Here is a 17,364-nt window from a genome sequence, read left to right on the forward strand (position 1 = left end):
TACAAGCTTTAGTCTGGAAGTCTGGACGGGCTGTACCCTTTTGAAGGACAGCTGTTTTGTCTCCCTTATTCCAGGTTGCCCAGGCCACACAGCTCCAGTAAGTGCATTCCAGGCAATCACTCCAGGTGGTCCCCCAGCACATACATTTATGCTGGAGCCTATATTCTCTTTCCCATGATGGGTTTCCACATGGTCTAGTAGAAGTCCATGACCCATTCATAGCTTCACAGGCATCAAAAAGTATTGATACTGGCAACTTGGGGTTGGTAATTTGGGGCCGATTAATTAGCTGCCCTGATTTATGAGAGCGCCGGACTTCTAACCATTCCTCAGTTGGTGAGTATCGTGGATCAAAGCAAGTATATTGGTCCCCCTGTTGACAGAATAAGTGGTCCTGTTGTGAGCACAACTTCCATGAATTTCTCCGGAACAGGAGAAATGAGTGGAGTAAAGAAAAGTCCATGTAACCCCTTGATCTGATCAGGTCACTCAAATGCACGGGTCACATGAGGACATGGATCGTGACAGAACCAAACGGGACCAGATTAACAGCAACAGGCAGCAAACATACATGTTGGTCATAAGATAGTATATGACAGTTAGAGTCTCTTGTGGAAGGGAGGTAAGGCAGTTTATTTTACCAGGCTGCCGATTCCTCAAGCTTCAGCCGTGCGTTGACTGACCAGCTTCCGGTGTGGTCAGAGCAGGGCTTTGAGATCGTCGTCGTCTCCTCCTCTGTATTGTCAGGTGAAGAGGTCTCTCCGGATCGAGGGCAGTCTCCCACTCTCCACGGTTGTCAGCTGGGCCAGCCAGTTTTACTCTAGAATGATGGATCCAAGCATCTATTCCTGTTACTTTAACAGCAGTGGGGGTGGTTAGAATTACACTATAGGGGCCCTTCCATACCGGCCTCAAGGGCTCCTTTTTCCATTCCTTTATCCACACCTGGTCCCCCGGCTTGTGGGGGTGTACTGTTATACCTAAGGACACAGGTATTCTGTCTGTGACCCATCTATGTATCTGAGAAAAGGTGAGCCCCAGTCCTTGTAATTGTTTATGTAATTCCAAGTCTCCCAACTCCCTGGTGTTTCCTTTTAAACTGATTAGTGGAGGTGGCCTTCCATATAAGACTTCAAATGGCGAGAATCCTATTCCCACTTGGGGTGAGCATCTCACTTTTAAGAGGGCCACCGGCAAAATGTCTTCCAGGGCAAGCCAGTTTCCTGACATAACTTTGCCAGGGTCTGTTTAAGGGTTTAGTTCATGCGTTTTACTTTCCCTGAACTTTGAGGGCGATAAGCAGAATGTAGTTTCCATCGGATCTGTAAAGCTTTTGTCACCTGTTGTACTGTTTTGGCCACAAATGCTGGTCCATTATCTGACCCAATAGTCAGAGGCATTCCATATCTGGGAATGATGTCTCTCAGGAGTGCCTTGGTTACTTTCCTTGTCTTTTCAGTCTGGGTAGGGAAGGCCTCTACCCATCCTGAAAAAGTACAAATAAAAACTAGTAAATATTTGTACCCCTTACTAGGGGTGACCTCAGTAAAGTCCACTTCCATATCCTCAAATGGGGACAGTCCACAGTGCTATGCCCCAGCTGGTCTGTGGAGCCCCTGGTGGGCATTATTCTGTAAACAGGTTATGCATCTTTGGGAGACAGAGGAGCAGAGTGCAGGAAGACGAGCAATGAGATAGTACCGGCCCAGTAGGGTCTCTAATGCAGTTTTGCCTATGTGGGTTAGCTCATGTTCTTGGCGGACTAGTTTATAGGCCAGCTGTTCTGGAATGTAAACTCGGTGGTCCCGTGTGACCCACCACCCCGTTTTAGTTTTAGTTCCTCCTTCCTCCCTTATCCATTTTTCTTCCTCTGGAGAATATTTGGGGACAGCTGGCACTTCTGGGGCCAGCAAGACCTTAGGTTTGTCTGGCTGTTGTCCCCAGGCTGCCTGTCTGGCAGCTGCATCAGCACTACGGTTTCCTTTTGTCACTGGGTCATCCCCCTTTTGGTGGCCTTTACAGTGGATAACTGCAGCTTCTTTAGGTTCCCATACTGCCTCTAGGAGCTTTAAGATTTCAGCCTGGTTTTTAATTCCTTTTCCTTCAGCAGTGAGGAGCCCTCTTTCTTTAGATAAGGCTCCATGGACATGTAAAGTTGCAAAGGCATATCGTGAGTCGGTAAGATATTAACTCGCTGGTCTTGGCTGAGTTCCAGTGCTCTGATTAAGGCCCATAATTCTGCTCTCTATGCTGACCAGCCTTGAGGAAGCACGTCTGCTTCTATCACTTTTAAGTCAGATACCACAGCATATCCTGCCATCCTTTTTCCATCCTCCATAAAGCTGCTGCCATCAGTATATAAAACCAGGTCAGGATTTTGGAGTGGTTTATCAGTCAAGTCAGTGCTGCTGGAAAACACCTCATCTGGTACCTCCAGGCAGTTACGGTCTGGGGGCCCCGCTTCATCTGGCGGAAAAGTAGCTGGGTTCAGAGTTTGTACAACCTCCACTTTTACCCGTGGATTTTCACATAGTAACCCTTGATATTGAGTCATTCGTGCATGTGTGAGCCAATGGTGGCCCCTGGTATCCATTAGGGTTACAACTGAGTGTGGGACTTTAACATTGAGGTTTTGTCCCAGGGTCAACTTGTCAGCCTCTCTCACCAACAAGGTGGTAGCTGCCAGTGCTTGGAGGCAAGGAGGCCATCTGGCAGCAACTGAGTCAATTTGTTTAGACAGATAGGCCACTGGCCTCTGCCATGGCCCAAATTCTTGAGTTAAGACTCCCAAAGCCATCCCATTTTTCTCATGAACAAAAAGGTTAAATTCTCTGGTTACATCAGGAAGTCCCAAGGCTGGAGCCTCAGTGAGTTTGGTTTTGATTGTCTGAAACGCTGTCTCCTGGCTTGGTCCCCATTTAAGGGGAGCCTTTTCTTCCCCTTTTAGAGCCTCATACTGAGGCCTGGCCAGGTCTGAAAACCCGGGCATCCATATCCGGCAGAATCCTGCTGCCCCTAGGAACTCAGGAACCTTCCAGCGGATGGTAGGGACAGGAATGGCACAAACTGCCTGCTTTCTTTCAGTCCCCAGCATTCGTCGGCCCTGCATGATGTTGAAGCCCAGATACTTGACTTGTTTTTTGCAGATTTGTGCCTTTTTCTTGGATACCCGATACCCTGCCTCCATCAGTAGGGAAAGGAGAGCTCTTGTTCCCTCTAGGCACTGAGCCTCCGTGGTGCCAGCTAGTAAGAGGTCGTCAACATACTGTAGCAAAACACAGCCCAGTTTTTGTCCAGGAAATTCAGCCAGGTCAGCAGCTAAGGCGCCGCTAAAAAGAGTGAGAGTTTTTGAATCCTTGTGGGAGTCTAGTCCAGGTGAGCTGTTCCTTTGTCTCTGTATGTGGATTCTCCCATTCAAAAGCAAACAAGGGCTGACTAGCAGGTGCCACCCAGAGGCAGAAAAAGGCGTCTTTTAAGTCCAGGCAAGTAAACCACTCAGCAGTGGAGGGGATCAGCCCTAGCAGGGTACACGGGTTAGGGACGGATGGGTGTAATGTGACCGTTGCTTTATGTATGGCTCTCAAGTCCTGTACTGGGCGGTAGTCCTGTGTTCCCGGTTTTTTCACGGGCAGTAAAGGGGTGTTCCAAGGGGACTGACATTTTATTAACAGTCCGTGCTGAAGCAGCCTATCCAGGTGAACCTGGATTCCCAGTCGAGCTTCTCTGGGAATTGAGTATTGCCATAGCTTTACCGGTTGAGCTCCGGGTTTTAGATCAATCAAGACAGGAGTGTGGCGTTTTGCCAGTCCTGGTGGGTTTCCTTCAGCCCAAACCAATGGGTATTTAGTCTCTAGTTCTGGAGGAATGGTCCCCATTTCTGAAGGGGAAGAGTGCAAGCGCCATTCCTCTTCTCTTTTTACAGCAAGAGCCATGATTAAAGGAGAGGGGGGTTCTGTCAATTTAAGTTGGGCCAATCCATCAGTAGAAAAGGAAATTGGTGCCCCCATTTTAGCCAGCAGGTCTCTTCCCATCAAGGGGACTGGGCAGTCAGTTAGGTAAAGAAATTCATGTATTACTTCATGGCCTCCTAACCGACATCGTCGAGGACCGCAGAGGGGCCTGTGGGTTTGGTTACCTGTGGCCCCAACAATGGTGGTTTCTTTCCCTGAGAGGGGAGCCACAGGTTGTGTAACCACAGAAAGTTCGGCACCTGTGTCAACCATAAAGTCCATGGGGTGGCCCCCTACTTGAATTCTGACCATAGGCTCTCGGGGGCCCAGTTGGAGAGAGCCTGGTCCCCCCAATCAGACTCAGCTAGGCCGATCATGTTGGTGCTGAGTGGCTCAGATCGGTACCGGCTAGGTGGTGCCTTGGTCTTTTTCTCAGGATGGTTGGGGCATTCATTTTTCCAATGTCCCTTTTCTTTGCAGTAAGCACATTGGTCATGTTCCAGGGGACTCCTTTTCCCTGGCCTTGTGCCTTGTCCCCTACGGGGTGGCCCCACTGGGGGCACCGGTTTTGACAGGGCGGCCGCCAGAAGAGTCACTTTTTGTTTCATTCTCTTTTCTGCATCATGGCGGGCCACCTGGTCTCGGTTAATAAAACCTTGTTGGCTATTTCCAACAGTTTAGTGGCATTCTCTCCTGCAAAACCTTCTAATTTCTGTAGCTTTTTACGGATATCTGATTGGGCTTGTCCCACAAAGGCAGCATTTATCATCCGTTGGTTCTCAGGAGCCTAGGGATCAAAAGGGGTGTAGGTTCGGAAAGCCTCACATAGTGTCTCATAGAATTTGGCTGGGCTTTCATTCGGCTCTTGTAGTATCTCACTGATCTTAGCTATGTTAGTAGGCCTTTTAGCCCCAGCTTTTGCCCCCTGTAGGAAGGCCTGCCAGTACCTCTCTAGGTTACGTTTCCCTTCTTCAGTGTCATAGTCCCAGTGGGGGTTTTCTTCTGGGAAGGCTTCCCTCACCCAGTTTGCCAAGTCTGCTCGACCCCCTGCATTGGCCTGAAGCCATTTTTGGGCTTCTGTTACAATTCGCCAGCGCTCTTCAGTGTCAAATAGAGTAAAAAGGAGTTGCCGGCAGTCTATCCAGGTGGGACAGTGTGTCTGGAAAATGAATTCTAAGAGATCAATCAGCGCCTGAGGCTTTTCAGAATATGAGGGAGTATGGTGTTTCCAGTTGAGGAGATCGGCAGTGGAAAAGGGCTGGTAATAATAAAAACGTCCCCCCTCTTGTATGGTCCCATCGGGGGCGACTTGCTGTGGTCCCCGTGTCTCCCGTAAGGGCATTTGTAATGCTGGAGTGGCTGCTCCCTGAGCTGAACAGAGACGCCTGCTCATAGGTTCTGGAGAATCTGGCTGCGGGGGTGATATTGCCTCGGGAACTTCAGAAGCAGAAGGAGGAGGAGAAACAGAAGGCGGTGGGCTATCTGGCATCTGGGTACCCTCGGCTCCTGGAGGTGGGGCCGGCAGCACATAAGGTGGTGGCATAGGGGGCGAGTCCTCAGGTTCCCCTTGATAAATAGGTGGCACCTTTTTTTGAGACTAGGTTTTCTTCTTGGACTGGGCTACTAGCACCCTACACTGTCCCTGGTCTGTGGGGCAGAACCGAGCCCATGGGGGCCTCAAATAGGCAATTTCCAACCATTGATCAATATACGGAAATGGGTCTGGGTGTCCAGGGTCTCCTGTTATAACATTATATACTGCTGCAACTGTGAACACATCTAAGGTCCCTTCTGGAGGCCAGCCAGCACCAAAGGAGGGCCAGTCTAGGGTACAGAGGGTACACAGTTTTCCAGGACTCAGCTTAACACCATAATCTCTAGAAAATCCTTTCTTAAAATTCTTAACCATATACTCTAAGACAGTGGGCCTGGAAGCCGATTTACCCAGATTTACCCATTGTGTGAAGTCCCACCCTGTGCCTGCGACACATGACAAAGAGTGAGGGCAAGGCCTCAGGTAACAATCGCTTCGTCTGCCTGACCGCTCCCCCGGAGGAGATATTTCAGGCGCCTCTTAGCATAGGTGGGACTGTATAAACCCCAACGTCAGGATCCCCCCAAAGAGAGCCACCAGAAGCCATATGAGGGTCGCCGCGGAACTGCAGGTTAGGACTCACTCTGGCTCCGTAGTCCAAGGACGGTGGAGCACGGGCTCTCGTTCTCTCCAGTCACTCACACACACACACACACACACCAGAATTGACAAGCCTCCCGATCCCAAGGGAGCAAACCCTGACCCGAGTGACCCTTTGGTCACTGAGAGGTGATCAGTCTCTCCTTCCGCCGTATGGCAGGTCCTGACTTGGGCAGATGTCCCCAGGGCACTCACCAGTCCGACGTCCTGTCCTGGAACCTATTTCCATTCTCCTTCTGAGTCCGTTCGGGAAGCGGTGTGGGCCAAGGCCACGGCCCGAGTGAGGCTCTGGATCCGGCAAAATGGCCGGTGCGCGCTATCCACCTGTCACCGGGCCGGTGACCGTGGCCTCCCCCGGTTCCCCGACAACGATGGCACAAGAGGCCAGCTCGGTTGTCGGCTTCCCGGCCAATGCACCAAAATGTTGCGGAAACCGCAAAAACTGTGGCAACAGAAGGAGACAAACAGCACTCGGAGATATGGAAAAGCAAGGTTTATTCATCACCGGTGCGGGCTCAGAGGAGTCCCCTCCAGAGTCTGAGCACCAGGTCTTTGTTCTCAGTCACTTTTATACACTACAGGGTCTTGATTTTCCCATGTAAGCATCCCGGACCTCCCTCCATCCCCAAGCAGACAGTGTTCCTCCCTAAGAAACTGAGCAAGCAAGGTTACAGAAGCAGAACTGATAAGCAATGCTGGGTACATGATTAGCAGGGCTGCTGGCTTGGACAGAGAGCACACAGTTGTTACATTATTACAAGAAGGGTGGCATAGTGATGAGCACAGCTGGAAAGGCTTGCAGCTACCTTCTTAGCCAAGGGGGGGGGGTTGTTCTTTAGTTAAAACTCCATTTCAATAATACAACAAATATGGCACACTAATGCAAAAATAATTATAACAAGGGACATTGTGTGGAAGGGAAAGTGGGGATGTGGGAATTCTCAATCCTTTTGTTCAGCTTTATCGAAAAGGTAAACATTTTTCAAAAGTAATGCCTATCAATATTTTATAAATTAAAATTTAGGAGTTTCCACTGTAGCTCAGTGGGTTACACACCTGACTAGTATCCGGGTTCGATCCCTGACCTCACTCAGTGGGGTAAGGATCCCATGTTGCCATGGGCTGTGGTACAGGTCACAGACATGGCTTGAATCTGCACTGCAGTGGCTATGGTGTAGGCCGGCAGCTGCAGCTCCAATTCGACTCCTAGCCTGGGAACTTCCCTATGCTGCAGGTGAAGCCCAAAAAAGCAAAAAATAAATAAATGAATAAAAAAAATTTACATTAAAAAAGTGGATGAAGTGGGGAAAATAATTTTAAAATGTAGCATGTTTTTAATTTAAAAAAGCAAGCACTCAAATCTGGAACAAGACAGGGATGCCCACTCTCACCACTGCTCTTCAACATAGTTTTGGAAGTCCTGGCCACAGCAATTAGACAAACAAAAGAAATAAAAGGCATCCATATAGGAAGAGAAGAGATAAAACTGTCACTGTATGCAGATGACATGATACTATACATAGAAAACCCTAAGGACTCAACCCCAAAACTACCTGAACTGATTAATAAATTCAGCAAAGTAGCAGGATATAAGATTAACATTCAGAAGTCAGTTGCATTTCTGTATACCAGCAATGAAACATTAGAAAAGGAATACAAAAATACGATACCTTTTAAAATTGCACCTCACAAAATCAAATACCTCGGAATACACCTGACCAAGGAGGTAAAGGACCTATATGCCGAGAACTATAAAACTTTAATCAAAGAAATCAAAGAAGATGTAAAGAAATGGAAAGATATTCCATGTTCCTGGATTGGAAAAATCAATATTGTAAAAATGGCCATACTACCCAAAGCAATCTACAGATTCAATGCAATCCCTATCAAATTACCCATGACATTTTTCACAGAACTAGAACAAACAATCCAAACATTTATATGGAACCACAAAAGACCCAGAATTGCCAAAGCAATCCTGAGAAACAAAAACCAAGCAGGAGGCATAACTCTCCCAGACTTCAAGAAATACTACAAAGCCACAGTCATCAAAACTGTGTGGTACTGGTACCAAAACAGACAGACAGACCAATGGAACAGAATAGAGAATCCGAAAATAAACCCTGACACCTTTGGTCAATTAATCTTTGACAAGGGAGGCAAGAACATAAAATGGGAAACAGTCTATTCAGCAAGCATTGCTGGGAAACCTGGACAGCAACATGCAAAGCAATGAAACTAGAACACACCCTCATACCATGCACAAAAATAAACTCAAAATGGCTGAAAGACTTAAATATACGACAGGACACCATCAAACTCCTAGAAGAAAACATAGGCAAAACACTCTCTGATGTCAACATCATGAATATTTTCTCAGGTCAGTCTCCCAAAGCAATAGAAATTAGAGCAAAAATAAACCCATGGGACCTCATCAAACTGAAAAGCTTTTGCACAGCAAAGGAAACCCAAAAGAAAACAAAAAGACAACTTACAGAATGGGAGAAAACAGTTCCAAATGATGCAACGGACAAGGGCTTAATCTCTAGAATATATAAACAACTTATACAACCCAACAGCAAAAAAACCAATCAATCAATGGAAAAATGGGCAAAAGACCTGAATAGACATTTCTCCAAAGAAGATATACAGATGGCCAACAACACATGAAAAAATGCTCAACATCGCTGACTATAAGAGAAATGCAAATCAAAACTACCATGAGATACCACCTCACACCAGTCAGAATGGCCATCATTCATAAATCCAAAAATAACAAGTGCTGGAGGGGCTGTGGAGAAAAGGGAACCCTCCTGCACTGCTGGTGGGAATGTAAACTGGTACAGCCACTATGGAGAACAGTTTGGAGATACCTTAGAAATCTGTACATAGAACTTCCATATGACCCCGCAATCCCACTCTTGGGCATCTATCCAGACAAAGCTCTACTTAAAAGAGACACATGCACCCGCATGTTCATTGCAGCCTTATTCACAATAGCCAGGACATGGAAACAATCCAAATGTCCATCGACAGATGATTGGATTCGGAAGATGTGGTATATATACACAATGGAATACTACTCAGCCATAAAAAAGAATGACATAATGCCATTTGCAGCAACATGGATGGAACTAGAGAACCTCATCCTGAGTGAAATGAGCCAGAAAGACAAAGACAAATACCATATGATATCACTTATAACTGGAATCTAATATCCAGCACAAATGAACATCTCCTCAAAAAAGAAAATCATGGACTTGGAGAAGAGACTTGTGGCTGCCTGATGGGAGGGGGAGAGAGTGGGAGGGATCGGGAGCTTGGGCTTATCAGACACAACTTAGAATAGATTTACAAGGAGATCCCTGCTGAATAGCATTGAGAACTTTGTCTAGATACTCATGTTGCAACAGAAGAAAGGGTGGGGGAAAAATGTAATTGTAATGTATACATGTAAGGATAACCTGACCCCCTTGCTGTACAGTGGGAAAATAAAAAAAAATTATTACAAAAAAAAAGCAAGCAAACAATGATAAAAAGTATATTACCGTAGGGTGTTCACACACCCAAATATTTACCTACGTTAAACATTCAGAATCAAAATCTAGTTGGATGCACTCATCTTTGGGGCAAAGTAAGAAATGGAGAGAGAAGAGACTCTATCATTCCACACTGTAAACTTCTCAGTATTGCTTACATCTGCTTTGGAAAATGTTTTTTCCTTTAAAAGGAATTTAAAAAGCAGTATGCAAACCTTCAGCAAATATCTCGAGACCATGAAAAAGAAACAAACTAACAAAACAGACACATGGGCTCACTCTCTGGACACTATGAAATCAATCATAATTTTTTGCTTTCCAGTATTCGCCCAAGCCTTTCACATACACTATCACCTTGAGCCCCACACAGGAGACTTTCTTTCATCATGTTAACACACATGAACTCTGAAACCTCCAAAGATATAAACTTGCTTAAGACTCAAAAGGAGTCGATGCAAAAGCCAGAACTAGACGCTAATTACATTTCACCACACGCTGCTGCTCACTGTTGAGCTCCACATTTGCAGTTACTCAAGGCTGTGACACTTATTAGAGTCTAGTCCTCAGCAGCTTAACATTCTCCAAGCCTCAGTTTCCTCCTCTCCCATATTTGAAAAATACTCCTGGTGTTAAATTTTGTATGTACCTATTCTTTTATTTATTTATTTATTTATTTATTTGCTTTTTAGAGCCGCATCCCGCAGCGTGCAGAGGTTCCAAGGCTAGGGGTCTAATCAGAGCTACAGCTGCTGGCCTATGCCACAGCCACAGCAACGCCAGATCCCAGCAGCATCTGCAACCTACACCACATCTCAGGGCAACGCTGGAGCCTGGACCCACTGAGTGAGGCCGGGGGTTGAACCCGCAACTTCATGGTTCCTAGTCAGATTCGTTTCTGCTGCTGTGCCACGACGGGAACTCCGGTACCTGTTCTTACACTATATATAAAATCCTGGGACCCACTATGCCTATATTGCTTCCAGGGTCACATTCAAAAGGTTACATTTAGTGTCTTCTAAGATTCAATAGTCTCATTCCCTATGATACAGCAATTCCACTCCTAGGTGTTCACCCCATAGAAATGCACACACATGGCCATCAAAAGATAACGTTCTTGATTGTTCAGGTTCAGAGCACTGTTACTAAGAGTCTCAAACTGGGAACTTCCAAATGCCCGCAGGCAGTAAAATCATCAAATATGTTTATGCTCACACAATGGAACACTATTGAGCAGTGATAATGAACAATCTACACAACAGTTAAGGATGAATCTCAAAAACGAAATTGGTGAGCGAAAGCAGAGAGGTACTCAAAAAGGCACATCGAAGGATTCCTCACCATAAAATACAGAATGGGGAAAAACGAGTATTTGTTAGACTCAGGATAGAGTACCTCGGGGAAGAGGAAAATGCGTGGAGCATGGATGAGCATGATTTCTGGAGACCTGATAAAGATGCTTCTGGATCCTTGTGCTTAGTTACCTGGATACGTTCTGAAATGCACTGCACACTTAGGATTTACGCACGTTTTTGTATAAACATTATAATTCATTAAGAGTTGTTTTTTTAAGTTGCCCTTAGAAGGACTAACATTTTTTTTGAATTCTGCCTAAAGCCACTCAGCTCTGGGTCCACCAGGAATACATACCCAACGAGTTTCACTTCAAGGAGCGGGGGAGGGTTGAGGCGTTAGAGAGCCGGTACAAAGCCACAGCCAGACTCCTATGAGGCCTGTCCCTGGGCTTTTACCTTTGCCCAGTCGCCTGCACGGGGTCTACTCCGGAGGCGGTTCATCCCCTGAACGCTCCGAGATCAGGCGGCGACTGACCGCGAACCGCCTCCCGGGCGCTCAGAGCGGCCTTGGATTGGACACCGGAAGCGCCTGCCTTTTCATGGTCAGGGTCCCGACCCCGACTCTGCGTGCCGGGGATGGCTGCGACGGTGACCCTGGAACCCGCGGGCAGTTGCTGCTGGGACGAGCCGGTGCGCATCGCTGTGCGCGGCCTGGCTCCGGGGCAGCGGGTCACGCTGCGCGCGTCCCTGCGCGACGAGAAGGGCGCGCTTTTCAGGGCCCACGCGCGCTACTGCGCCGACGCCAACGGCCAGCTGGACCTGGCGCGCGCGCCCGCGCTGGGCGGCAGCTTCGTGGGGCTCGAGCCCATGGGGCTCTTCTGGGCTCTGGAGCCCGAAAAGCCTTTATGGCGGTTTGTGAAGCGGGACGTGCAGACGCCCTTCGCCGTGGAGCTGGAGGTGTTCGACGGCCACGAGCCCGAGGCAGAGCGACTCCTGGGCCGGGCTGTGCACGAGCGCGACTTCCTGCCGCCCGGGGTTCGGCGCGAGCCGGTGCGCGCGGGCCGGGTGCGCGCCACGCTTTTCCTGCCTCCAGGTGAGCCTGGGGTGCTTGGGGCGCTAACATGTTCGCTGGGCCGCTTTGATTTCGTGTACCGCTTCCCAGGGAATTTGGCTGGGGACAAGGGTCAGAGAAAAGGATTTTGATTAAATCAGCTGCTTCAGAGCAATGGAGGATTTTGATATGTTCTACACTGTGCTATGCGTTTTCTTTTTTTTAATTTATTACTCAAATGAATTTATCACATCTGTAGTTGTATAATGATCATAACAATCTGATTTCACAGGATTTCCATCCCCACAGCCCAAGCACACCCCCCCACCCCCCAAACTGTCTCCTCTGGAGACCATAAGTTTTTCAATGTCTGTGAGTCAGCATCTGTTCTGCAAAGAAGTTCAGTCTGTCCTTTTTTTCAGATTCCAGCTGTCAGTGAAAGCATTTGATGTTGGTGTCTCATTGTATGGCTGACTTGCTATGTGTTTTCTTGAATTATCTCATTTAATCTCTTTATTCCAATGAAGTGGATACTGCTGTTATGCAGATTAAAAAAAAAGATTGGCTCAGTGTGATAGATTCACTTTGCTATTTATTAATAACCACCCTTCAGATCTCCAAAAGCTTCAGCCGGATAGGTCTTACACAATATGATTACAGTAAAGGAGGCTATTGCCAAGTCACCCTTTCTGGTGTCCTGATTACACTGGGCTTTTTGCCCATTTTTTCATGTTCCTGTCTACCACAGGTCACATTTCGGACTTCATTGCCCACCAATCTCTCTCTCTCTCTCTCACACACACACACATAAACAACATTCTTAATTTGTTACTCTCCCTTGCAATTAAATATCCCTTTTCATTAAGGACTGAGTTGTTGTCTTTCCTTTGATTCACAGGATCCTACTAAATAATTTAGAAAACTCTCTAAAGGAAAGCAAATTCTTTAAGTTATATAATACCTTTCCTTTATGCTATTACCTTCTCTAGGACCCGGACCTTTCCCAGGGATCATTGACATCTTTGGTATGGGAGGAGGCCTGTTGGAATATCGGGCCAGCCTTCTAGCTGGCCATGGCTTTGCTACCTTGGCACTAGCTTATTATGACTTTGAAGATCTCCCCAAGAAATTTGACGCCATACATCTGGACTACTTTGAAGAAGCCCTGTGCTACATGCTTCAACACACCCAGGTTCTCCTAATGTCCTTTATCATATCTCTAGAAATACCTCTAGAGAGGGCATCACTTTGTGGGCTTTGATGCTGATCTCTTCTTTCTGAGATTTCTTTTGGAGACTTCTTTTGCTTTAGCTCCTACTCTATTTTCACTGTGGAAAAAGGTGGATTAGTAATGCAGAATTCACTGTAAAATTCATGGATATTTTATTTCAAGGAATGATGTAGTAATGTTAAAATTCCTGGCGTTCCTGTCATGGCTCAGTGGAAATGAATCTTGATTAGTATCCATGAGAACTCAGGTTCAATCCCTGGCCTTGCTCAGTGGATTAAGGATCCCCTGTTGCCATGAGCTGTGGTGTAGGTCCCAGCTGTGGCTTGGGTCTGGCATTGCTGGGAGTGTGGGATAGGCCAGCGGCTACAGCTCTGATTCAACCCCTGGCCTGGGAACCTCCATGTGCTGTGGGTGCGGCCCTAAAAAAAAGACAAAAAAAATTTCCTTTTACAATCAAATGCAGTTTCCAATTTTTAGCTTTTGCATGCTTGTTTTTAATCTTTTTTTTTTTTTCTTTTTATGGCTGCACCTGCAGCACATAGAAGGGGTTGAATCGGAGCTGTAGCCACGGCCTAGGCCACAGTCATGGTAATACAGGATCCATTCCACATCTGCAACTACACTGCAGCTTGCAGCAACACTTGATCCTTACCACACTGAGCGAGGCCAGGGATCAAACCTGAATCCTCCCAGAGACAACATCGGGTTTTTAACCCACTGAGCCACAATAGGAACTCCTTAATCTTTATTTTTCTGATAGCAGGGTATGTTCTCAGATTTTGATCAAAACTTGTTCACCCATTTCAGAAGCTAAGAAGTACTCAGTTGGACTGTGAAGTTTTAACTTGGTTTCTAACAAGTAAATTATTGTGATATATATATATACACATAGAGAGAGAGAGAGAGAAAGAGAGAGTCCGATGAATGATTCACTTCTTAGAACAGAATTTGGTTCCACATAGATACCCAGGATCACTGATGCTTTAATTCCACCTAAATGAGACTCTGAACTTCACAGGCTCTATGACTCAGCATTTTCTAGTGGATGACTCTCTGGACGTTTGCAACCAATTCCCAAATTGTCCAGTGAGTTTAAGATTTGTGTGCCATGTGTCCAGCAAGATGGCCTTTACTTGGGAAGAAACTCCTCTGTTGGCTGAGGTTGAGTCTCTGTGGCCAATTCACAAATTAAAACTAGCAGCATCTCTAATTGCATTTAGAAAACCATTTTTCTATTGAGTCGGTTCATGACTCTTGATTCTTCTCCCTTCTTGTCTTACAGGTAAAGGGCCCAGGCATTGGGCTTCTGGGAATTTCTTTAGGGGCTGATATTTGTCTCTCCATGGCCTCATTTTTGAAGAATATCTCAGCCACAGTTTCCATCAATGGATCTGGATTCAGTGAGAACAAACCCATATACTACAAGGAGACTAGCATCCCACCATTGGGCCATGACCTGAGGAGAATGAAGGTAGCTTTCTCAGGCCTCCTGGACATTGTGGATATAAGGAATGATATTGTGGGGGGATATGAGAACCCCTGCATGATTCCAATAGAGAAGGCCCAGGGGCCCATCCTCTTCATTGTTGGTCAGGATGACCATAACTGGAGGAGTGAGTTATATGCCCAGATAGCGTCAGAACGGTTACAGGCCCATGGAAAGGGAAAAGCCCAGATCATCTCTTACCCTGGGACTGGGCATTACATTGAGCCTCCTTACTTCCCCATGTGCCCAGCTTCCCTGCACAGATTATTGGACAAACCGGTGATCTGGGGTGGGGAACCCAGAGCTCACTCTAAGGCCCAGATAGATGCCTGGAAGCAAATTCTAACCTTCTTCTCCAAACACCTTGGAGCGTCCCCCAAATTGTAATGCATTGGTCTGTTATTTGACAAGAGAGATTCAAGATCAGATTTTAGTGTTTAATATTTTTTCTGTGAATCAACTATCCCCTGGGTAACATTAAATTCTTGTCATTGGTCCATCGTTAAAAAGTCTACAAATAAAAAATGCTAGAGAGTGTATGAAGAAAAGAGAACTCTCTTACATCATTGGTGGGAATGTAAACTGGCACAGCCTCTACGAAAAACAGTATGGCAATTCCTCAAAAAACTAAAAAAAGAGTTGCCATATGATCCAATATTCCCATTCCTAGATATACGCCCAGACGAAACTATCATTCAAAAAGATACATGCACCCCTGTGTTCACAGCAGCACTATTTACAACAGCCAAGACATGGAAACAACCTAAATGTCCCTTGACATATAAATGGATATAGAAGTTGGAGTGTGTGTGTGTGTGTGTGTGTGTGTGTGTGTGTGTAATAGACACACAATGGACTGTTATAAAAGAGAATGAAATAAAGTCATTTGCAGGAACATGGATGGACCTAGAGATTATCATATTAAGTGAAGTAAGTCAGAAAAAGAAAGACAAATACCATATGATATCCCTCATATATGGAATCTAAAATATGACACAAATGAACATCAAACAAACCTGACTCACAGATATAGAGAACAGACTTAGAGTTGCCAAGGGGGAAGGGGGGGGAGGGGAGGGGAGGGGAGAGAAGTATTCAGAGTTTGGGATTAGCAGAGGCAAAATATTATATATAGGATGGATAAAAAACAACATCCTACCAAATAGCACAGAGAACTATATTCAATATCCTGCAATAAACAATACTGAGAAAGAATATATATGTATAACTGAGTCACTTTAGGGTAGAAATAAACACAACATTGTAAATCAACTCTACTTCAATAAAGTTTAAAAAATTCGGAGTTCCCGTCGTGGCGCAGTGGTTAACGAATCTGACTAGGAACCATGAGGTTGTGGGTTCGCTCCCTGGCCTCGCTCAGTGGGTTGAGGATCCGGCGTTGCCGTGAGCTGTGGTGTAGGTTGCAGACGTGGCTCAGATCCCTCGTTGCTGTGGCTCTGGCGTAGGCCGGCGGCTACAGCTCCGATTCGACCCCTGGCCTGGGAACCTCCATATGCCATGGGAGCGGCCCAAAGAAATAGCAAAAAGATCCCCCCCCCACCAAAAAAAAAAAATTCATGTCATTTGTATTAATGATGTATCTCAGGTAATTTTGTTGAGTGTTATTTTTTCACTAATTTTTCTAATGTAACACATGCCTACTCAAGAAGATTCAATTAGTGGTATCAAAGTAGTAAAAGCATCCTATTAAAATTGGTGTTTTCATCTAGATGTTTTTACTTAACACTTTGAGGCACAGATGAAATTCAAGGCTGAACAAATACTGGGTTACTTTTTCTATCACTGGGAGAGAAGGGCCATCCAGTGTTTACTACTGGTTGAACTACTGGTAGCAGGGTAGAAATTTTGTTGACCAAAAGTTTACCAAAAGGTATTGATAGAAGGAAAGACAAAATGGAGATGGAAGAAGAATATTTTGGGAGGAGGAGTTAGCATAATGGGAGCATCCAGGAGTTTCCTGGTGGCACAGCAGGTTAAGGATCTGGTGGTGTCACTGCTGTGGGATGGGATGGATCTCTGGCCCAGGAACTTCAGCATGATATGTGAAGCCCCCCCCCCCAAAAAGAAGGGGAGCATCTGGCTCTAGAATAATTAAATCTAAATTCTCTTCCAAAGGTGAGTGACTGTGACCTATTTTCCTTCTTCCTTCTTGGCTCTAAGGGGAGACTTTGGAAAAGCATACTGTGACATTCTTAGAGGTATCAAGTCTACAAAGCACTGTGTAAGTGTATTTGAAGAGAGTATGGCCGAGAACTTTTGAAAACTGACAAAGACATCAAGCTACATATTCCAGAAGCACTGTCTATTAGCTCAGGCTTCTATAACAAAATACCGTAATTGGAGTGGCTTAAACAACAGACATTTCTTTCTCACATTTCGGGAACCTGTAAAGTCCAAGATAAACCTTCTGGCAGATTCACTTCCAGGTGGGGGCCTCTTCTTGGCTTACAGACAGCTGCCTTCTTCCTGTGTCCTTACCTGTTGGAGAGAGAGGGTGCTCTGGTTTCTCTTCCTCTTTTCATAAGGACACTAATCTTGTCATGGGGGACTCACTCTCATGACTTCACTTAGACCTAACAACCTCCCAAAGGCCCTTATTT

General features: G+C 46.0%; 2 protein-coding genes across 6 annotated transcripts in view; one reads left to right on the forward strand and one right to left on the reverse strand.

Annotated features, from left to right (window-relative positions):
• HEATR4 (HEAT repeat containing 4) overlaps positions 1 to 11,709 on the reverse strand; it is an 81,737-nt gene extending 70,028 nt beyond the window's left edge. For 2 of the 4 annotated variants that reach the window (XM_084969693.1, XM_084969692.1), the window contains exon 1: positions 11,331 to 11,709. Coding sequence is in view for 1 of the 4 variants with exons in the window: in XM_084969689.1 (XP_084825815.1) it covers positions 11,432 to 11,476 (45 nt within the window). In the remaining 3 variants the exon portion in view is untranslated. Of the gene's footprint in view, positions 1 to 6,339; positions 6,587 to 11,330 lie in introns of all 4 variants that reach the window. The other 2 variants (XM_084969694.1, XM_084969689.1) reach the window with 2 other exon arrangements.
• Positions 11,534 to 16,046, forward strand: ACOT4 (acyl-CoA thioesterase 4). Of its 2 annotated transcripts, XM_021099495.2 has the most exons (3): positions 11,534 to 12,068; positions 13,016 to 13,218; positions 14,540 to 16,046. In XM_021099495.2, the coding sequence occupies exons 1-3, from the start codon at positions 11,612 to 11,614 to the stop codon at positions 15,128 to 15,130; spliced, it is 1,251 nt and encodes a 416-aa protein (XP_020955154.2). In that variant the 5' UTR covers positions 11,534 to 11,611; the 3' UTR covers positions 15,131 to 16,046. The 2 variants fall into 2 exon arrangements, with proteins under 2 accessions (XP_020955154.2, XP_084825911.1); XM_084969785.1 differs by lacking the exon at positions 13,016 to 13,218 and having other exon boundaries at positions 14,540 to 14,913.
• Positions 16,047 to 17,364: the final 1,318 nt, after the last annotated feature.

The sequence above is a fragment of the Sus scrofa genome, chromosome 7 (assembly GCF_054392235.1).
Source record: "Sus scrofa isolate SSC_HxYL_T2T_F1_AM1 chromosome 7, Sscrofa_HxYL_maternal_Yorkshire_Landrace_v2.0, whole genome shotgun sequence".
NCBI lineage: Eukaryota > Metazoa > Chordata > Mammalia > Artiodactyla > Suidae > Sus > Sus scrofa.

Coding starts and splice junctions, on each gene's coding strand:
- ACOT4 (XM_021099495.2), top strand. CDS start 11,612: ATGGCTGCGACGGTGACCCTGGAACCCGCGGGCAGTTGCTGCTGGGAC. Junction 12,069..13,015: donor CACGCTTTTCCTGCCTCCAG/GTGAGCCTGGGG, acceptor TACCTTCTCTAG/GACCCGGACCTTTCCCAGGG. Junction 13,219..14,539: donor ACATGCTTCAACACACCCAG/GTTCTCCTAATG, acceptor CTTGTCTTACAG/GTAAAGGGCCCAGGCATTGG.